Below are 24340 nucleotides of genomic sequence, written 5' to 3' on the forward strand. Positions count from 1 at the left end.
TAAAACTTAAAACGGTTTAGGGTTATATTAAAACTCATTATATAAAAAAAGAAATAAAGCCTTGCTATAATGAATTATGCTGAAACTTATCAATATCATACAAAGAATAAAAAATACAGTCAGAATCTCGAGAACTCCTGGACTCCTTTTAATAATTCCTTTAGTGTTGGATATGCTCTCGATACCTGAGGTCCTATATATATTCCTCGGGCGAATCTGTAGCGGAACAATAGTATTACATCTTATATGTACTAGTAATATTGGTATCCAAAACCCACCTTTACAGATTATATTTTAATAAAATTCTAACCATATTAACTATATATTATATTATTCAACAAACTGTATTCTCTCCTTTCGCATTATAATTTCCAATATAAAAACAATAGATGAGATAGCACATCCAAATATCCAAATATAAAATGCGCCAGCAGCTTGTACCAGAGTGATCGCGCATCCCATCTGACAACTATAGCTATTGGACATTATATTTTTATTTGCTATATTCGCTTTATCGATATACGTAATGCCAATAGCGTCATCATACAACTTTTGGCATATACCAGAATCATACAGATGCAAAATCATATTTTGAAATAGCACAGTAATGTAACTAGTTTTCCGAATAATCATCTCGTGGTAAATGAATAGGATCTCTTCATTCACCTTCACCACCTTCGCTTCATCCCCAACAGCAGTATCTGCTTGAAGCAGAGGTATATATCCATCGATCAATATAGTCGCACCTCCATTTTTCAATATAACCTCTTCGCACTCCATGAAATTATTACACGATCCTGACGTGTTCGCAAAGGCAACATACTTCGTGTCTTCTAGAAAATATTTCGCCTGATCCCTCAAATATGGCTTGATTCCGGATGAAATTAAGGCATCTATAGTTTTATAAAGAGGAGGTGGACCTTGAATAGTCAAATATGAATACAGCTGAATGGCAATATATGTTGATAAATGAAGTGCTAGTATGAGATACATTATATTAACAATTTTCTGCTTCAGGGTTCTCGCATCTTGCAATGACGTAGCACCGAGAAGAGCACCAGCGCTGTACAGCAAGGTGTCATGAATAGAAACGGCCTGATTGTCAAACTTACATATCAGTCTCCATACCATTGCATAAATTATATAAAATATGAAGAAAACATATATACCATTTACTTTACCCACAAAAGACTGCCATGAGCGTATCTCTCGCTCAACACTGTAAGCCCAAATAATGGACTGCCTTGAATACACTCCTGAGAATTCAACTGCATTGTTCTCTAGTCGGTATAGACCTCCAGCACATACATCTAAACTTCCATTTTTCAATAGATCAATATATTCTTGATTAAGATATGGATTTTCTTCTTGTCTAAAAAAATACTGTAAATACAGGGTGGTGTTGAAGTATTGAGATGCAATTTTCATGATTTCAACATCAGCACCATATATATTCAATTCAGTAACAGGTTGAAAATTTATTAATTTTTTGACCTTATTGCGTAACATCATGTACGGATACAGAGTTGCAAAAGCAGAATTTAGGGGACATTTTTTGAAGTCTCTAAGACCTTTAGTTGGAAATATTGATTCTCCGTTTCTTAAAGATCCTCTTGCACATCTATTCACTTCATAAAATCTTACCGATCTCGTTAAATTGCAAGTTATTTCGTCCATTTCTAACTTTGCATACATAAAAGTGAAATTTCTGGAATCATCTAAAACTGTGAAGGTGATATCTTTAGACATTAAGATTTCTGAATTATTTTGAAATGTCTCATTACATGCCATAAAATCACCAATAATAATGAATAAGTATTTCGTCAAATCCCTTTCAAATGACAAGCTATAAAAAACTCTACAATCTTCAGTGATAACAACACACAAAGTGCTAATGACTTCGTCATTTATTGTGTTTATATCATCTGTTGTTATTATGGGAACATAATTTACACTCAATTTATCAATGAGTTGATCACGGAATTCCTTTTCTGGATTTGTCGTTGTATCTTCATCTGGGTTATAAATGAATATCGTGGATTTGTAAAATAAATCTTTCAAAGCAGCTTGTACAATACATGAAGCAATCGATTCTATTGCGTAGCTATAGGGTCCATTTTCCGTTCCATTTTCTATGTAAATATTATTATTTACAGCCAATGTTGTTTTTAAAGAAAATAGCAAAAATATATAAAACAACATGGCCTTAGCGATGTCTTGAAAGAACTGTCGCGGTAAATAATAATATAAATTTTTATGACTAACGAAAAGGTGCTTATCAAATATAGACACGTCTTTGTTTTTAGACAGACTTAGTTAATTTTATCGACGTTATAATAATTCACAATTCATAATTTAATAATTTGCACGTAAACGATATTAAAATATGTTGTTAGCAATTTAAACTTTTTGTTTTAAAACTAAGTAAAAGAAGATGAAACAAACTATGTAATGAAACATATGAGAATCAAGCACGTTTCGAGACGAATTGCTCCAGCTCGTACCGGAGAAAGTACCAGACGCCCACGTTCGGTGACTGTGGGAGCCAGAGGTGCGTATCCTTTCCCTAACCCTTCTTTGTTCTTTCCTTTATTCTATTTATCCATTTCGTCTATCCTTTCCTTATCCTTTATCCTGAAAAGCGCTCTTGCAAGGGGAAAATCTCTGTTAATGTCTAGGACGGTGTTGAGGTGGTAAAATTTATTATTTTAAAACACAGTTCTCTTACATTGAGAAATTTTTATTCCTGGAAATGGCTGGCCACGGAAATTTAACATCTCTTACAATCTGTTTAAATTATTTCTAATCTAAAATCATATTAATCTAATTATAACTGCAATGTGTCCTTACATTATAAAGTCTATGGAATATTTGGGTTAATATCCAATAGTCAAAATTAATTACATGTTTTACGTGGTAAATCAAAATACATGTAACTAGGAAATGCTTTTAAAAGAACAAGCAAAGAAACCGTTTTAGGCATTAACCGTTTCATGTTGAAACATTTCGTAATTGAAGATAAACACTTTTTTTTGTGAAAATTTATATGTAAAAAAAAGTGAAATCGTTTAACCACATCGAACTTTTTTAAGAATAAAATGTTAATAATATTGGTTCGCGTCATCATTGTTTGAAATATTCATATATATCTATAGAGCTATAGACATTAAGTAGATATCAGGGTATCGTGGCCAGCTTGGTGGATTATGGCTTGTGCCCCCATATGAGCCTGTGTTCCAGCAGTGGGAACATTTGAGCTGATAATGATGACGAAAATGGTGTAATATCCCAATATTTTCAACTTAATTTACTCTTTTCTCCTGTTTTGTTTATCGGGTTTATAACAAAGAATAAAAAAATAAGAAACACAATTAACAATTTGACCATTTATTTACAATAATACGTAGCACTTATTATACTTTTATTATACAATCAACAATGACTAGACAATAATACATACTGTAAAGTTCGATGTTATAAAATTGAATATAACGTAAAATACTGATTGGTTGACAATAAACAAATATCATAGAAGTTCATGTAAAGTCAGACGATTGAATACGCATCTATATATCAAAGAGAACCATTTATTTGTGGTTGAAATTTTTCATTTTAAACGCGCGATTTCTTGACTGATCAATTTTTTTATTTGTTTAATTAGCGTTTGCAATATATTCCCGCGTAGGTACTGATAACAAAAAAAACAATCCCATATTGACGTTAAAAAAATAGTATTTACATCGATATTCCAATTAAGACATACAATATATGAATCGGATTGGAAATATAATTTTAATCTTCTTTTCCTGCCCAAATGCTATCTCCGTTGACCTCCGTTTCAGTCGTTCCTCTGACAAATTGCTGTATTGCAGGCAGTTTGTACAGATACACGGACATGATGGACCCTGCACATGCTCCAGCCCAGTAGACTGTTGCATGCTCAGTGAGCGTGTGGCCGTGGCAGCCGGCTTTCAACGATGTTGCCAGCACTGGATTAAAATATCCACCGGAATAATCGAATGCTGGAATAAATAAAATATTTTGTAAAATTGCTTACATAGATCATAAAATAGATTGAGATTATTTTCGCCTCTTCTTAAATACGATATATTTTAAAAATAACTTGTTTCTGAGATCAATCTCTCTTGTGATTTCATGATTCATAATGTTTGCATTTAGTAATCTGTAAATTGTTTACAATAAAAATAATGTTTTTCTATATTAGAAAAAAAAAAGAGATAAGATAAACATAGGCAAGTGAAAAATTATGGGAATTTATTTCACAACTAAGTACATTTAAAACTATCCTGTAAATTCCTAACTTTTTATCCTCTACGAGTCTACGTAATGGATGCAGATTACGCTTTATGCAGTCTGTGTAATCGCCCGAGTTTCCCGCGAAAATGCATTGCGTCATTAAAGAAAATTGACACGCATTTTAATAATCGTTTATAGTTTGCAATTTTAACGAGAGATTTTTGTTTGTTTTCGATAATTATTGATGCATACGTACGATATATTTTATTTTTTAATGATATTCTAATTACTTCCATATTTTGTAATATTAACGTATCATAATATTTACTTTACGCAGATTCAAAACAAATATAAACTAACATTTAAAATTAATTACAACACTGATATTATGCTAATAACATGCTACATAAACAAATATAATTTTAACAGCGATTTATATTTAACATTTATGTAAGCTTTTGTAAAACGTGCAATAGAATGAAATTATATTAAAATATATATTGTGATTTGAGCATACTGCTAGGTAACTAAAAACTACCTATTTATAAAATACAGCTAATAACATATTAAATATGTTTTATGATAAAAGTCTAAAAATTAATACTTATTTATGAGTTATAAAAGAGGAAGTGTACTACAAAAGCTTAATTTTACAACTCGAGGCCAATTCATAAGCAAATCTATGGGAAAAACCTACTATCAGCACGATCTGCCCATACATGACACATTTAGTTTACAAAATGCAGTTAGACATTTATACATTTCAAAAGTACCTCTTCCTAAATTGACTTTGCAAGTAATGGACAAGCTGATGTCGGCATTTGGGCTATCGTCATGATAGCTAAAGGTGTAAAACGTGCCTCTTAATATAGCGCCTGTAACACGGAAAGCTAAGCGTTTGAAAACGAAGTTAGTGGGTTTTGCTGTGCTAAAAGTAACAGGCGTGAATTATTTAAATACTAAAAAAATGTCCAACCAAAACTTCGGTTTCAGTTTCGGTTTCAGCCGGAACACCAGTTTCGATCGTACTCAAAAAGTTTAAATGGTAAAATTTTGAGTCCGACTTACATACATATTATGACTAAAGAGTTATTGCATCATGATCAAACACAAACTGTAGCTAAATTAAACATAATAGGGGTAATTTGAAGTTAATCTGGATTCCAAAGTGTTATTTATATTAGCATAAAATCTTACTTTAAACCTTATGTAAATCATACAAGTCATACATATTATGATATATTAAATAAATATACAATAGTTCTTACCAGCGACAACCAACGAGGTGCCCACAAATGCGTCGATTGCAGTGGCGAAACGTGGGTTGATATCTCCCAACGCCCTGGACGCTAATCTGCAGATACAAGTCGCTACACCTTCCACCAAGGCACCATAAAGCACTGGCACCTGAAATATCGATACGTCGAAGTCTATGGTATTTATATAAAAGTAATTAAAATTGATAAATCAATATTATGCAATGGAATTAGTCCGATAAAGGAACAAATGACTAGTAATTGTATTAATAATATAAATGGGACAGTTTTAACGCTTTACCCAAATAATATATTATCTTAAACCCAAATTAGTATTTACAAATTTCCGTAAAATTTCTTATCACATCAGCACAAAAAATACGAATTAGCAATGTATTATTACATACTTGAATTATATTTTCATTCAATTTAGCATGACTAATACTTTCAAATAATATTCCCGAATGTAATACAAGCAGTAATCTTCTGAATGATTTTACATATTAAATGATTTAATTGATTGTACATCAATCGTTTATATATAATAACGTATTTAACTGAATGCGAAAATGTTTAAAATATAGAACCAATATTTAACATTGCAACGTAAAACGAAATCACTTTAATATATTTCGATAAACGAAGTTCGCAAATTAAATGTCGATGACTCTCGTAAATTTATTTGAGTGATCAAAAATGAGAGCTTTATGTTGTTTATTTAATTAATTGTACAAGACGGTTCATTGTACGTCAATGCTGTTATTTCATTTCATTTAGTTTAAAATTTGAGTTTAATTAAGTGTTTAAAAAGCTAGTCTAGACCGTCAAAAAGAATGGAGAAAGTAAATCAGGTGGTATAAAAGTGTTTAATAACTATTGCCACTGCATTGTATAAAAATTATCGAGAGATTTATATCATTTAAAAATATCATGTAACCTGACGGACTCTAGTGCTGGTGTCTATCGAAACACAGCCTTGTCTGGAAAGGTTTTTCTGTAGCACCTATTTATTTGACTGAATGTGTGTACACAATCAATCTAGATATAGGTGCTCTATTGTAATCAAATAGGAATGGTAATTTTATCATGCACTTATTATAATTAAAGCCTATTTAAAAAAACTAATAAGCTACTGTAGAAAAGGTAATTAATAAAGAAGTTTGTTAAATGACAAAACCATTCCAAAAAATAATTTTAATATTACAGTGAACATATTAAACTATGACCTTATCGACAACGTAAACGATCAATGAAGTCGTTAAAAAATAACAAAATATTTAATTTAATTCGTTAAACATAATTCAAAATCTAATTAACAGTAAAACAAAGATAATAAATTTTCTGCTCTTTGTTAAAGTCACAATTAAATAAATCCAGGCGACAGTTTTATTGCATTTAGAAAGATGTTATTAAAGTTAACGTTCCTTAAACTAAAGAGTTATAACATCTACGTTATTTGACTTCGTGTTTAATCTTAAAGTAATCCAGATCGCTTTTAGTGTAATGAAAGGATTTTTGTTCATATTTACGATATTTGTTTTTCGGAATAATATTTATTGTTTGATATTTCTGTCTTTGAACATTCATTTAATGAATTTATTAAACAAGCAACGTCAAAGTGTTGTTTTGTCTAAATATGGTAAGGTAGGTTCCTTCTTATTTTATTAAAGTAAGTTCAGTATATTTAACATAATCTGCATAATATTATTAACATGGCATTTTCGGCGAATAGTACCGCCTGCAAACCGCCCAATAAAATTGCTTTATGTTGCTACCTAAGACACAATAATATACAGTAAAAGATAAATTTAGAAAAGGAATATGAACTACTAAAAAATTATTTATCCAGAGTATAACGTAAAGAAATTATCCAACTGGCGATCCTAATCAGGATAATAGGAAACTCATAAAATTGCTGTATTGTCACCGATCCTAACATATATGTGAAGTTAATAAAAACGAGTTACAAACTGCCGTATTTAATATTGACAATATGTCATAAAATCTTCTGACAACTAAGTATTCGTATAGTTTACCTGTAAATCAGCCGTGCAGTCCTCAATGGCCTTGTCTTTGTGCGTGTCAGAGATCTCCAGAGCCCAGTACATCTGAACGTATTTGAACACCAACAATCCGCCGCCCAGCTCCGCCCACGTCTTCAGCACTGCTTTACGAATGTCCGTCCTTCCTGTAATTGTCTCGTGTATATATTTTGGTGAGCTTGTTTAATGTTTGAGTGGTATGATGTTAGTTTAATAAGTAGATTATCATGTTAGATTTGTTCTTTAAAACCTAGTCAAGTTAAATATAAATATTTCACAACGTACTCTGAATATGACTAGTTTTGCGGTGTGTTTTAACTACTAATAATATATATGTTTTACAATATAATATGGTTTCTGCGTTAATTACATTGTTAGCTTGAAAATTGAAATGTACACAATTGGAAAACCAAAAACGTTTTAATCGGTATAATTACGTAAATTTTCAACGTAATTTATATTTAATAAAGCTATATAGAAATATAATGGTGTTGGCAGAATATCAGCGTCAGGGTCCCATTGACTCTGACATTTATGCTGAGCCAAGACCCTTTTTAAGAAAACAGTGCACATTTGTCTCCGTCCTTTTTTTTTCCTCTCTATGTTAATTTTTCTTTGTGTAATCGTCTTAATTTGTAATTGTCATGTATTTAATGTGTTCTTTTAATAAACTTTTTATCTATCTATCTATCTATCTAAATTCATTAATAAATTCAATTCTCATGTCACAATGTTAGTTACCATATTATTCTTTAGAAACTGCTAGACCGATTTTAATGAAATTTGTGTGCATTTCCGTTAGGGCTGAGAATCGGCAAACATCTATTTTTCATATACCTAAATGATAAGAGGCAGAACAATGGACGCCGGGTCAGCTATTCATACAAAATCCTCATAGAAGGCCAGTCTATAGGGTACACTTTCGAAATATTATCTCACCTTCAATAATGTCTTCAATATGTGTGTACGGGCACGCCGTCGCCTCCCCCCAATTTAATGACCACCATATTGTCAATAGAAACAGAAACAATGCATAGGTCGCTACACCAAAGTTGTCTGCCACTGTAATAGATATTTATGGTTATTACTGATAATACAACCTTTTTTTTATGTCATAGTCGGCAATGGAGCTGGTGGGTCGCCTGATGAACTACCACCCATGAATATTTGGAGAGGCATAAATTGCAGACCATACGCCTTTACAAATGGATTGCCGACTTTTGGGAAAGGATAAAGAAAGGAATAAAGGAAAGACTGGGAAGGAAAAGGAAAAGGATTTGGGACTCCGGCTCACCCACTCACCGAACGAAACACAATGCTATTATTTCATGTCGGTTTTTTGTGGGGGTGTGGGACTTCCCCGGTGCTCGACTCCCACATACAAACCTTTTAAGTATTAAGAAATGAATCTAAACTTGAACATTTATCTACAATAACTTCAACTCAAAACATAACATCATGATATGATAATAAAATTCTATGGGAAGTATAAGATCCCATATTTTAATACAAATTTGCATAGACTTAACAATTTGCACCAAGTGGCTGTTAGCCTGCCTAATTTTATTCATTCCATCGTTTGCAAATGTTAATTTTATACAAGCGTTTCATTAATGTTTCACACTTGCTTGAGTAACATAAATTGCTACTAGATTAATAGATTTTGGTAAACATTAGCCTTGTGTTAGGCTGGTATTAACGTTCAAAAATATTTAGTATCGATAACCTGTATCCGACCACTAATATCGGATTTGATATGAAATACCACAGGAGTGTGCCTATCGCAAAATTAAATTTGATTTTCGAATAAATGCTGATGACGCGGTTCGACGTCATCAGAGTTTATTCGATATAATTCTATGGAGTCATAGCATATCAGGTGACATTATGATACTGTTTGCGTTTGAAGGGTTAGTTATTATATTAAACTATTATATTCCAACAAGGTGTATTATTAATGTAACAGATGATGTATAGCCACAAATCTCTGCTTCTCTACTAATCCCTATTAATTTTTTAAATGTGAAAATAACTCTGTCTGTCTTCTTGTCTTTTCTTCACGCCTAAAGGACAGGAAACCTAATATTTATAAAGATATATTACTTGTAATAGCTAGATTTGGATTGGGTTGTTAGAACTTTATAAACAGGTTTAACAATAACATAATATATTACGCGTCTATGATCCACAAATATGATTAATTTTAAGGAAATTAATACTCGACTCACTGTTACAGCTTGTAATTTCAAATAATATCTATGGGTTCATACCTAACGTTTTCATCAAATAAATGCTAAGAACAATAAAATTTATGAGTATACTAGATGCGACACGTGGTTTTACCCGCGAAAGCGAGTATTTTACAGCTTATATATTATGCGGGTACATAAACTGTCGAGTATTACCACAATCCGTTATGTGATTTTCGTGGGAGACGAGCTTACATGCTTATTATATCCTATGATACCTTTTTTTAAACTTTTCATTTTTTTATTTTCTCTGTTATTGGTGGCAAAAGATCGCCAATGGATAAAGGAAAGGATAGGGGAAGTTAGAGCATGTGTTTGGCCTCCGGCTCCCTAATCTCGTACGAAAAACACTAGCATTGACATGCTGCTTTTTGATGCCGATATTCTGTGCATGTGTCGAACATCTCCGGTACAAGTTGATTCAAATCAAGCCAAAACGTACTCGACAACCACACTCAAGCTCTGTTATTATATGCCGATAAAAGAGTTGGTATCTCGGGCAAGAATCAGGAAAATTCCTATTATCGTAGCATACGTAATTTGAAATGTTTGGATTGAATAGCGCTTCTATACTTTTTGCCACTTTTTATAAGATAATGGGTTCTTCAAATATGCATAAAAGTAATGAAATTCCATAGATATTTTAGTTTTTAAAGTAGAATGTTTTATAACACTTTAACTGACTTCCAAAGCAGTGGGAGTTTCGTTGTTCGTATGTGTGTATTAGGTAAATACACACATACGAACAACGATACACATAAATAAATCTTTTTGTTTACGTTTTTCTGGATTTCTACTGATTATTGTATTCTTATTCTTATACTTACCAACAATAAGTTCAAAACAGCAACCACATAATTCTGCAGCAGCGATCGCTTCCTCAAACAACACTCGAACGAACGGGTCCTTAACTATGGTCTGCACCAGGCGCCGCGCGCAGTGCGCTAGTATGGACGTGAGAAGTATGAAGAGGGTTGATACCACTAGTGGTGCGAAGGTAGCCTTGTTCACCTGAAATTAATGAGAAGTTTTGGAATTCTTTTATGAATAATTATTACAGACAGTTCTGGGTTTAACCCGCCTAGTTCCTGTTCCTGTAGCATTTTCGGGTTAAAAACTATATATATCCTTTCTTAGTTCTCAAACTATCTTTGAACGGATTAGTACGCCAAAACCTGTGGAAAAGATTCGCATTCTTTATTCGAACCGCAAGGGACTGGAACATGCTTCCTGAGTCTGTGTTCCCTGACGGATATAATCTGGGGATCTTCAAAAGTAGAGTGAACAGGTGCCTGCTAGGGAAGCGCGCTCCATCTTAGACTACATCTACGCTTACCAGCAGGCGAGATGGTAGTCAAGCGCTTCCCTATCACACAATAAAAAAAAAAATAGAGCCTGACAAATTCACATTTATAGTGTTCGTAGGGTTTTGTCGAAAATGTATGAAGTTATGTAAAGTGTATTTTAGTAACGCAACAATCATTTCACGTAATATATTTTTTGTTATCTATCAATTGTAGTTCCATCGCTACAAATAAAAGAACGGGCTGTCCAACTGACATAATCAAAAATTTTAGCATCATTTAATTCTGTTTTCATGTCAATATTATCCTACCTATATACAGGTTACGTTAAAAAAAACAATTAATATAAAACAATATTTTCAATTTGTCATTTATGAGATACTCAAAACAGCTCATCCTAATGTATTTAGAAAAACTTCTTTTTAACTATGCTACAACCAAAAATTAAATACTGGCATTTACCCACTAAAATCTCACACACGTATTCATAACTGGCAGGAATATTTTACTAGCACAGAAAAGAGGTTTCCCTATGAAACAATTTCATAATCCACAGACTTCAGTACTAAGTAATGAATGAATACTTCAGACTATTACGTGAAAAGTACACAGTCTTAAAGCAACAAGCTGAAGAGTACTTCGTTGCAAATTATTCAAAACTACTTAAACCGGCTTCATCACTGAGTTTCGAAGGTTCGCATTGTCCCCAGAAAGTACTCGGCTGACTCGATTAGTCGTAACTTTCCGTTTCAATAAGGCCTCTTGTACGTGACAATTCGCATTTTGTTTTTATAACGGTTTATTTTTCAGAAATTCGACGGGTTTGCCGAGTACTTGTTCCTGTCAAGCATGATGCGTTTTCGTATGCTGACAACGAATTTAAATGTTATTTGTTGATCTAATCGCAAGAACCTTTATTTTATTTTAAAACTACGTATTAATATTTTAATGAGGTTTCGTTATATGCATTACAAAAATATTATAAAATGAAAATATAGACCTCACCTAGCTAATATCTGACAACGGCTATCTTTACTATGAATTATCGACAAAAGTTTAGTTAATGCCCAATATTACTATCATCTTCTAAACATATAAACAGTAACCAGATCATTTCTGCACATTAAATATTTTCAACTGGCTCCAAAAAAGGAGGTTCGCAATTCGATTGTATATTTATTTGTTGGGTTTAGTTAATAAGTTTATAAGCTAGTGAATAAATATATGAATAAATAACAATATATTATATAACATGTATCTATATACACTTTATTGTTTGGCTTGGGTAATAAAAACCAAATACACACGCTCCAAGCCAATTCACGACACCGCCTCTTGTGGTTTTAATGGAGTATATGGGAGAAAACAGAGTTAAGACATCTTCATACAATGTACAGACCTATTTAAATTAATAACTCTATTAATTGAAACAAAACGTTACCGTTAATAAATGGCTTAGTGATAATAATTTTAATTATTTTCATTCAGCTTTGTATATCCTTAAAGTGCTTAATTTAATTAATTCCATCAAGACGAGGTATCATTATTAAGAAATAACGTTTTATTTATCTCCGTAAAATTAGAATGGAACGGATTTTTATCTATTTAAATATTAAGAAGAGATATTTGAATACGTTATTAAAATACAAGATTTTTATTTTCATTTCGCAAGAATTATTAATAGAAAGTTAATCATTTTGTAGCTATATATAAAATAAAAGCTAGTTTATCGGATTTTTTAAATCATTTAATATGATTATCCTCGCATTAAATTATGTAGACTATAAAATTTCATATAAATAGCTCAGAAAAACAAACACGAAGTCTATATTTGAACATTTCTAAAACCCTAAATAACTTTGAAATTGAATTACAATATTCCGAGTCTTGGCTGAATAACAATTAAGAAACTCTAACTCGTTTAATCTAATTGGAACTCATCTCCACTTTATCTTGGAGTTTGCAATTGTTCGATTCGGTACACTAAAAATGTAACAATCAATATTTTAGGTATGTAAATAGTATTCTACTAACATTAATACTAAGAAAAATATTTGTGGTAATTCCATAAATATACGTTATCAATATTATATTTTGAAAACCCTTTTAAATATTATATTTCATCGAAAATTTGTCGAAAATTTGGCCTTAGCTTGCGTGTGTGAAGATTTTCTCTTAACATTTTCAGCAGGCATGGTTATAAAATGCCGGAAATTTTTTCGGGATTTGGTATTTAAACAATTAAATAACAATTTTTAGAAATTTATTCCCACTTGCTTCCTGTTATCTTGAATGTCCAACTCATGCAGTATTAACACACCTAGGTGACAGCGGTGTGTATTTTATAATTTACCTCCGAATCCCTCTACACAAGGTAACCCAGACTTACCAACTGTATTTAACTCTAATTATAAACACACGGGCGGTTTTTAGCATTGAAATCGCTACGATCTAATTCTAATCAAATTGTTAATTTTTATAATAATGCAAATATTCTGCTAGAACTAATCAACCGTAGCATTCCTGTGGAATTAGTATTTAATATTTATGTCTCTACGTGTCTTATATAATTCCATCGCATTATTTGTTTCCACTCCACAACAAACAAATAATTAATATTAACATTAAAAATGCTGCATGTCCGCAGACGGTTAGCTATATTGACGTGACTAGGAAATATTATATCTCAGTAGTAGGCAGTAGTTTCCTTTTATTACAGTGTAGTAATTAATTCAGAATAGGATTTAGTAATAGTATTTCTCAATGGTCCCACGGGACAGCTTGTGCCTGGTGCGAGTTCCGCTGTTTTAATAATATATCTTTAAAAAAAATTGGCAAATAAATATCTTAAAATATACATACAATTTCTAAGAAACAAAAGGACAATAACTTGAAAATATTGAATATCTATTAGCTATCAAGAATGCCAGCAGAAAGATTGAAGGAATAATATTTGTTATTAGTTGTTACTCGTTCATGCATAAACATGATTGAATCTGGATGATAATTAGTTAAAAAATGAAATTATAAATATTATAAAAAATAGCAAGGCTACAAAACACTTTTCTCTTTCTACAAAGCACAACGGGAATAAATTCAAGGCTCGAAGTAAATTTATTCTATTGTAATACGCAATGACGTCCCTATAATTTTTTTTTTTATTTTATTAATTCTATAAAACCACGCAACGGATATTGATGGGCGTTTTTTTAATAATGAGAGTGATACATGTTTATATGCATAGTAACATTTATTAAACTACTCCGAATTTACCGCGTGTACAGGCACGGGCATAAGCTAATATTTAATAAAAGTTTACGAAAATGCATACTATCTTAGTCGTATCCAAGCGTCACTCCACCACTGCACTACCATATGTTACATTTGTCAACATTCACAGAATGTAAACGTTTGCTTCGGAATTCAGGAATCAAACTGAATTCGCAATCTACACAGACAGCCGGATGAATACTGCTCCCAGCTAGATAATATATGAGACACAGCTGGTGTGCTTCGCTGGTTCACTTGACGCATCCAGCTTGAAACCGAACGTAGGAAAATTTAGGTGTTTGTAGATTACGTGTTTTTAAACAAATTATTAAAGGCTATTTAACTCATAATGATTTTAACCTAGAAATTATTAAGATATGTCGTCATATTAAGTAATTATCAGCAAAATATAACAAATATTATAAGACTTGTTTTTGCACTATACGCTTTTCCGCACAGCCTCCGTTATGATAGGATTTTTAGGATATAAGTTATCCTATTTCTCAGATATCTAACTGTCTTTGTGCCGAACCTCATTCAAATCAATTCAGTGGTTTAGACGAAAATAAAATACAGGCAGACAGAGTTACTTTCGCATTTATAATATCAGTTGGGAATATAAGAATAGTATAAGCTTCAGAACAGATTTATATCACTTGAAATGATGCAGTTACCTAGCAGACAAACAGTTACGTACAGCTCCAAAAATATAAATGTTTTGATAGTTTATTTTAAAATAGAAATTCTATAAAAATCTCCGTTGTTACATTGAACATTACCGTTGCAAAACTATTGACGTACGAGTGGCTTTAAGCCAACATTTGTTTATTAACAAACTGTAGTTTAAAAATTGTTGTCTAGTTAAATTAATTATCGCGTATGATTATCGAGTTGTTCATCACTAGTCATTACATAGTATAAAACAAAATCACTTTCTCTGTCCCTATCTTCCTATGTATGTATAAATCTTTAAAGCTACCCAACGGATTTTGATGGTTTTTATTTTAATAAATAGGCTGATTCCAGAGGAATGTTTATATGTATAATAATATCTATTAAACTACTCCGAATTAACGCATACGAAGCCGCGGGCAAAAGCTAGTTTTGTATATAATATAAAAAAAACCTTGTAAAACAAGAATGAAAGCTATATTGAAATCCTTTTTATTTTTCATTAAACGTTTATTATTTCACATGAAAAGAATATTTTCTTTATTTTTCCTAAGTAACAAACCAAGTTTTGTTTTGAACATAAAAATACCTATTATATATATTATCAGTTCGAGATTGTCAAAAATTTAGGTTCCAAGTTCATTGTGTAGACAAAAGATATTAAATATCTGTACAACCTATTTTAATTGTTTGTGGAAGTCAAGGAAGCTTCGGGATGAACTGAGCCAGCTCACATCGCGGAAGGTACCAGAAGGCTGGCGTGAAGTAGCATGCGAATGCTTCTACTCCATATGGTGAGTGGGAAAGCCGGAGGGCCGTCTCATTTTCTTAACCTTCCAAACGCATACTCTCTTTCCTGTTAACAATCCCATCCTTTTCCCTAGACTCTTAAAGGCGAGTTCGTGGGCGTTGGTAATCTTATAGGTACCTTCTTTCGATTCAGCTCAGTCTGCCGCTATTATATTAAAAAAAAATAAGGTGTGTGTGCATTTCACACAAGATAGAAGTGAAAATTAAGTAAATCGATAAAAGAATGAGATGAATATATATAAAATATGAAATAGTATGTATATTTCTGTCTCATTCTTTGACGGCTTCATTCTACACATTTTTGTATTTGTGTCTCTTACCTGTCGTTTTTTCCGTTGCATCAGGTTTAAAAATACAACGATTCTAAAGAAGTTTCACTTCAAAAAAGAAGGATTTATATAACTGTATATAAAACTAAACCAAACATGGTATTGAGGTCATAGCTAGTCCGATTATTCTCTAGGCTTTACTATATCCTGCGCTTTGGCTTTAAAACTATATTACCTATGAATTTTCTTCAAACACTTCATCTGTTTGTACCATCAATTAGTCAAGACGTCACTAATGCAGCTGACAGAGCTACAATCATTATAATTTATTAATCACTAGCTGCGCCTCGCGGTTTCACCCGCGCAAATCCGTATCCCGTAGGAATATCGGGATAAAAGTTGCCTATATGTTATTCCAGTTGTTCAGCTATCTACGTACCAAATTTCATTGCAATCGGATCACTAGTTTTTGCGTGAAAGAGCAACAAACGCACACACATCATTACAAACTTTCGCATTTATAATATTAATAGGAAGTAGGATTCCCAGCGTAGGGTATGGATATATTCAATTAGGTATTAGGTTTGTACGAAAAAAATCATGGAAATTGCTGGTTGCTTTTTTATCTGATCTGAAAACTTTCTGTTTGCAGGCAAAGTTAAACGTGTAAAAAACGTTTCAATGTTGGATATCAGTAAATATACTTTGTTGTGTTTGGAAGCAGTTGAAACAACAATTTTATGCATAAAATAACCAATAGTTGAGGTAAACTTCGCTAGCTTTCTGAGAGAAGTTTTATACACAAAACATCTCCCTTATACATATTTAAGACGGTCGTGGATTTAAGATTAGTTATAATATTAGTAGCTATGCCCCGCGGTTTTACCCGACTACTAAGACTAAGTACAGGCAAAAATAAGGATTAAAGGACGTATTATTTGTTGCTTATGAGTACGGAAAATAACAATGGTACACAATTATTGTATAAAATTTTGCATGACTGTAATGATGTCTTGTGTAAAGGTTAAAATTTATATTCGAAGCATGCGTAATTTATTTTTGAACTCAATGTCATGATTGTTATTAATTCAAATCATTCAAATACAGCAGTATTTGTTAAGTATGTACTACGCTTCCTGACTGAATAATTGTCTACCTATTCAATCACTACATATTTTAAGAAATGGTATAGTAAGGTTTACTTTAGGTAATTTCGTTCACCCTGATAGCGACATGGTCAATGCCGTCCCCCCTTAATTATGATCACGAACCTCAAATTGGGCTGTCGCATGAATAGAGGGGGGCGGAAGGGCCATACTCGGTCGGGCGCACCCATCTTCCCTACTAAAACCGCTTTTCCCGACTAGCGTATGAGACAGATGCAGTTCACGTATATGTTACCAATCGATTATTGTTTCCGATAGTTATCTGCCGTCTGGCTAACAAGTGAGAGCGTTATATTCACATAACTTCTGTAATATATCTAAGCTTATATTATACAGAGTAAATTATGGTTTTGTATGTTTTTAGGTACATAAAAACTGCCCGACCGATTTCAAAAAGTGTCGAATTGATTTTAAAAACTCTTTCACCAGAAATTTAAAATTATGCTATATTTTATTCTGATTAACGCGAGTAAAACGAGGACGAACAGCTAGTATAACCAATATAGGCTATACTTAATACAATGAATGATGAAGGATTTGTTTGTTTGGACGCGCCTATCTTAAGAACTACTGAAACAATTTTAAAGAATTGTTTCACCGTTGGTTAACCACAAATTCCCTGAGACCTATCTTATATTTATTACGGGCAAAGCCCGGGCAAAACACTAATACGGAATAAGACTACAATATCAAAGAGATAATATTAATAGAGTATTTTAATTATTGCTTATGCATAAACTGCATAGAAATATCGGTTTATTGCATAGGTTATCGAATCGTTAACCCAAATATAAACTAAACTATTATATATGTTATTCGATCCACAAATACGCCCCAGTTATAGCTGACAGAAATTCATTCATATATGTCACGTCGTCGTCCAACGTCCTGTTTTACATTAGTTTTATACATATGTTAAAGAAGCATGATCAGACAAACAGAAAATACAAATAAACAATGGTAAATGAGATATCAACACACTTCTATTAAATGATAGAAAATATGCACATCATAATTATTAAAATGATAAGGAATCTATATGATATCAATTTATTGTGAATAGATTTAGAGTAGGATTACAAAATGAATTGTATAAATAAATAAAAAGAAACAACGCAATACTGAAACAAGTTACTGACATCAAAGTGAGAAGTTATTCTTTTTAGTTATCAATGAATAACGAGGTGAAAATGAGTTATCCGCATGTACACTTTCTTTCGAGTGATTTAATTCGTATGTCACAATAAACATCGATACAATATGCACACAAAAGCGATTACAACTGCAAACCGCATTGAATATTAATTTCATTATGTAACCTGAGAGCTTAGTATCATAAATTAGAACTGATGAAATTATACGCATTCAATGATTAAATGAACTACATCCGACTGCCAGTCCAACACTCGCCAAATCTATCAAACTTACCCTAATAACAATTTTCAAAAACACCCCGAGCACGTCAATAGTAAACTTCATTTTGTCGTATTCAAAATCACATCACTTCAACTGGAAACAAATTTATTTTTAAAACGGGAACACGCGCCAAATATTACCGTTTAACTTGGCAACTCACCATTTTCATCGGGAATGTCCAGGATATGATATCCTCCGGGATAACACCGGGTATCGAAAGGGTCGAGTTCGAAAAATATAATATGAGCTACGTTTGATTTTTGCGCGGCGAATAGTGCGCGGGCGCATGGCGAGGTCGTTTAAATTTAGAACCGAACTATTCGAATTGCGAACGCGATGTCCCGGGACTGAGTGCGCGCAGGGCTATTTACCGATTAAAAGATCCCCTGGTGGGTACCACATGTGGTATATATATTTATTTCTTTGCGTGTGATAGCGATGGCGATGTTTAACGTAGATGCGACATCTTATTTGAAATTCTCAATGCGGTCATGCTCAAAAAAATTATCTTTTAAATTGTTTTTTTTTTTTTTTTTATAATATTTAACATCTACAAATGCAAAAATTAAAGTCACAAATGAAGATTTGTAGTGTAGTTTTTTCACAGTTCACACGTGTATGATTGACAGACTGGAAATACAACTTTGTCAAACCCAACCACTGACATTACGGAACGAACGGCTTTCCCTACCCCTAGTACAGTGTATTTCTATACACGGTGTGGGTGTAAACTAATTATAGGTATAAATCGTATTGTATAATTAAACAACACATCGAACATTTATAATTTATATGAGAATCTTTGAAAGGACGTCAAAAGATTTTTTTTTATTTTACAGACAAGAAATCCATCTCAATGTCAAATCGATAATCTGTAAGCTCTACAAAATATTGTAGCTGCAACATTTACAAAGGCTTCGATATGTAAACTTCCTAAGTTTCAATTTATTTTTATTTTCACGATTTTTTACTATTTTCTCAATAGAAAGCTACCAGGCGAAGTGAGTTTACAATTGCAAATAAAGTACTTGTAAATAATACAAACTAAAAACAAAACGATGCTTAATAATGTAGCAATTATTTAAATAAATAACTCCGTATTAGGGTTTTTCTTCACATAAGAAGATATATTAGTTTTTATTACTTACAAATATTTTATATATGCTTGTTTTCTTTCGGACATATACTCTCAAAGACTAAAAACATAAGGAAATTATTTTCAGCAACAAATAAAATAGAGAAAATATTTAATACATTTCGCGTGGAACTGTTTAATCTGTGAAACTAAGTTCCATTTTTAAAAGAAAACGGATATAACGTCTGTGCTAATTAACCATGGACTGCACATGTTGCAAAATAATTTCTTTACTAGATTTACTTACTATACACTCGTATTAGCTGGTTAACGAAAAGCTTAATATTAAATTTCTATTACGTTTTAAATTTGATCTCACAAATAAGGGATATTAATATATAGGTAATCTTACTATATTAACATATGTCATATTAATCTAATAGAATTAAAAGCTATTTAAAATTTTAATACCCGCCATTGACCACGTTTGTTTCTTTTTATATCTCTTTAAGTATAAATGTGCTAAAAAAAATGTCAGCCTTATGTAATTTATCTAAATCAAGCAAATTTGTACCTCAATGGAATGATGCAGTGTTCCATGTCTATCAATATTATTTACCAGCTTCCCATCCGCGTAGTCAAAGGATACAGCCATGAGAATGAGGTTTTTTACCGCAGTAAAAAGTGGCTAATATCTCTCATTATAATCGCCATCCGACTAACTCTAGACATAATAATCATAAAATCGCACCGTTGCGACGGCAAAGAAAGACATACAAACACAATTTTAAATTCACATAAGAAGAATTAGTTATTTATGTAGAACCTGATTTTCGTCCAACTTCAAATAACGACAGACAAGAAAGATAGATAATAAAAAGTGGAAAATGCAAATGGAACCTTTCAACTAGAGATTAAGTTCAAGTAAGCGTAGATTCAGTTTTGTAGCCGGCGAAATATTGACTTAATTCGATTTAATAATATGCATTCACACAATCTTTAAACTTCTCCTTTGTATAATTCAGTGGATCAGTATTACCACAGATAACATGAGACTATAATATATTACTAAATAGTTTATCAAAATATATGGCGTTAATGATCATGATTTATTAAATACAATTCTATAGGTCGTGAACATGCATCATGTCCGCTTGTTAACAACACTGTACCCAAATTCCTCAAAGGACCTAGATTCGATTTTCGGTGGACAGATACACTTTTCCTATAGCATGTATAGTTTTGACAGACATTAAGAATAAAATCTTCAAAGTTCTTTTAATTTAAGTCTAGTTACTTAATAAAAGTTCAAATTTGGAGTAAACTTTATACATTTTATAAAATGCATTTGAAATATTTGAATTGAACTGATGTCAAAAGAAAAAGCTACTATTCGGTATTCGATAAAATTGAAATATAGCAATATTTCAATAAATCTATTGTATCCTTTCGAAATATCCAATCCTGCAGCTACTAATTAAAACTTGATGACAGCGTTGAAAAATGGAAATTCATAAAATAATGGGTTCTTATAGAAATCGAACGGATGGCGAGGAATCTTGCTGTCAGGAATTTTTCCTGTCGACTTTAAATATAGAATAGGCAAAGAAAAGAGTTTGTAGTAGGTATTCCCAAGAACAAAGCTTTGTATTTTTCTCCAGAGATATTATTGTTGCGAAAATTATGAAATTATTCAAACGTGATTTTTTTATTTGTCAGTCATATAGAATTGGTGACCCAAATATATTCTGAAATCTGTAGAGGTAAGATCAAATTTAGAGATATCTCTCTAGATATGTTTGGAATTAAAAATTAGAATTTAGGTGTTATTTTCTAGGTAAGCAAGGTACCTATCTAGCTTCGCCCGCGTGTTCTTCATGGCGTTTTGGAAAATATAGATCTCACCTTCTTTAAATATAAGATGAAAGAAGCCTGTCTCCGTTATTGTAGATTTTATTTCGTGAAATTCCTGTCGAAACTGTTGCATCCGTTTCCCTTATTAGCTTGAACAAACAGACGTATCACAATATTATATTTAATCAAAATTTATAGTCGTGAGTCACAAAAATATTTCACTAAAATAATTTTGCATAAAAAAATTATAGTTATTGAAGATCAAAACCAAAAAACCACAGTGGAATACAGAACCTCTTTTAGGAACGTCGGTTAAATATCATGTGTGCTACTTGTAATCTCAGAAGCGACTGAAAAGGCTCTTATATCCCAACATAACCCGAAAACCACATTAAAAAATTTACATAAAACCTTTATTTCCTGAAAGTAAAAACGCTTATAAAAAAAGCCATATTTTATTTCACAGTATCATATTTTGCGTTAAGCCAGTCTCGATGCGCGCAGAGAATGCAGGATATTAAAATATTCAGTATATATAAAATTTTCATCGATCCATATCTTAGTAAAATATGCTCGCTTTCATCAAATTTAAATCTGCTTTGCTGCTACTTGATGTGAACAATAGATGAAGTTAATAATGTATATAAAAATATTGGTGTTTATCTATAGTATTATGTTATCTGTGATTTATAAGTTCTAATTTGACATGGAACGTCATACACTTAGAACATTAATATAGTTGAAACTTATTGCCATAATAGAAGAAAAAAAAACATGAATGTTGGAAAAAATGGGATTTTAAAATCGTTTGACAGTTCGCGTCTGTCGAGAGAGCTTGTTGTTAATCCTCAAACAATTAATCCCTTGTTCCAGCTGCTCCAAACTGTATAGGTGCTGGTCAGTAAGTTTGTATGAATCTGCGTCAGTTTTGAAGCACAATCGATAAAAATGTAACAGGTTAGTCAGATATTACGAAAGGAGCATTTTAGGATTTACAAATATGTATTTTTTAGTTTTATTTAAATTTAATTATTACTATTAAACCAGTTATAGTGTTGATATTTTTAATAAAAAACTAAACCAATTTTAAATTGTCAGAACTAGTCATATTTTAATTGGACAACACATGGTACCAGCTTTCCAATCAAAGAAGAATCACAATTTTTGTTATTCACCTAGTAAAAAGTTAAGCGGTAACAAACATCAATAACATATAGTCCAATTGATAACCTCCTTTTATAATATCGGTTGAAAAGAGTGGCAAACTTTGTAACATCTTTTTTTATTTAGATTAAGTTTTTTTTGTGTAGTTCACGTGAACAACGTCGCGAGCAGAAGCTAGAAAAATAGGAATACAACGCTTTAATTTCTACATTACATTCTTAAGACTATAGAATGTAACTGGAAACGGTACACAGGAAGGAAATTAAATAAATGCAGTGTAGAGAAACAAAGAATTCCTTAGTTAAAGCGTTTCCTTCTCGTTATTTTAACTTTAATTTAATTTTAAAATAATTATTCCATCCCTGTTGTGCACGCCTTCGCTTACGTTCTATGCGAAACAAGGTTTTTATCTTGTGCCCCGTCTGAATGAAATAGCGCGGCTAAATTAAATTGTACATTATGATTTCCCAACTTACTTTTTAAAGAATACAGATAATCATCTAACAATAAACAACGTCAGAAATTCTTACAGTCTATTATGTAAGAGAACAGATTGTATACAAAATTAGTACTAGCTGAACCCCGTAGAGTTATCCGCGTAGTAAGCACCCGGGTGAAAAGTAGCGTTTTTTCTATTCCAGACGATATCTACCTTTGTTTGAAACACAATTCGTAATTTTTTTATATGTTACACATACCTACTTACGTGATACAGTGACTAACATCCAATCATCTACAATTTTTCACGCGTCTTATTACATTTGCGGGATATAAAGGAGGATAGAATTAAGTAGAATAGTACATGAGATTTTGCACTTTTAAAATTTGTTGTTTTATTTTCTTTACGAAGCCGGAGAAAACTTGCATATCATTCATTAATTTATTTGAAAAGAACTACATTTTTTATCTGATTTTATTAGGGGATAGTTTTAAAGGCTTGTTTGTAGACATTTTTTGTAGCGTATGCATTTATTTATAAACGACTTATAGGTATATTGAAACTAGCGTTATACGCACGCGTTTGAATTGAAAATCTTAACTATTATAAATAAATTTGTATTCACTTTTTGACAATGCAATAAACACAAAAACAACGTAAAATAGTTTTAATAAAATAATGACTTACATGATAGGCAATGTAACACACATTCATGTACAAAATATAAGTTATCGGAATGAATTTTCGTTTCATAAAAAACCTAAAGAAACACGATTATAAATATAATATACCACTATATAATAGAACTATATATAACTGTATAATACAACGTGCATATTCTTGGAACGCGACGTCAGAAGCAACACTGTAAGGTAAATGTTATCTTGATTATGAAGCACTTCAATTACATCTTACATGCAGTAACTTTTCTATGAAATAGTGAATTAAATAAAAAAAATATTTAAATTTATTGAGTCTGTGTCCCCGACGAGTACAATCTGGAGGTCTTCCAGAGAAGAGTGAACAGGTACCTTGTAGGGAAGCGCGCTCCATCTTAGACCACATCTCAGCTTACCATCAGACGAGATCATGGTCAA

At 31.9% G+C, this 24340-nt stretch overlaps 2 protein-coding genes across 2 annotated transcripts; both read right to left on the reverse strand.

Annotated features, from left to right (window-relative positions):
• Nucleotides 1-330: 330 nt before the first annotated feature.
• Nucleotides 331-1677, reverse strand: LOC119840157. The gene has a single exon (XM_038366670.1). The coding sequence runs from the start codon at nt 1675-1677 to the stop codon at nt 331-333; it is 1347 nt and encodes a 448-aa protein (XP_038222598.1).
• A 1967-nt stretch (nt 1678-3644) lies between these two features.
• Nucleotides 3645-19025, reverse strand: LOC119839997 (aquaporin-11). Its single transcript, XM_038366479.1, has 7 exons — nt 18872-19025; nt 18724-18804; nt 10632-10815; nt 8495-8617; nt 7550-7701; nt 5526-5664; nt 3645-4022 (listed from the first exon to the last, which is right to left on the reverse strand). The coding sequence occupies exons 2-7, from the start codon at nt 18772-18774 to the stop codon at nt 3793-3795; spliced, it is 879 nt and encodes a 292-aa protein (XP_038222407.1). The 5' UTR covers nt 18775-18804; nt 18872-19025; the 3' UTR covers nt 3645-3792.
• Between the last annotated feature and the right edge of the window lie 5315 nt (nt 19026-24340).

This window comes from Zerene cesonia, chromosome 5, assembly GCF_012273895.1.
Source record: "Zerene cesonia ecotype Mississippi chromosome 5, Zerene_cesonia_1.1, whole genome shotgun sequence".
NCBI classification, from domain to species: domain Eukaryota; kingdom Metazoa; phylum Arthropoda; class Insecta; order Lepidoptera; family Pieridae; genus Zerene; species Zerene cesonia.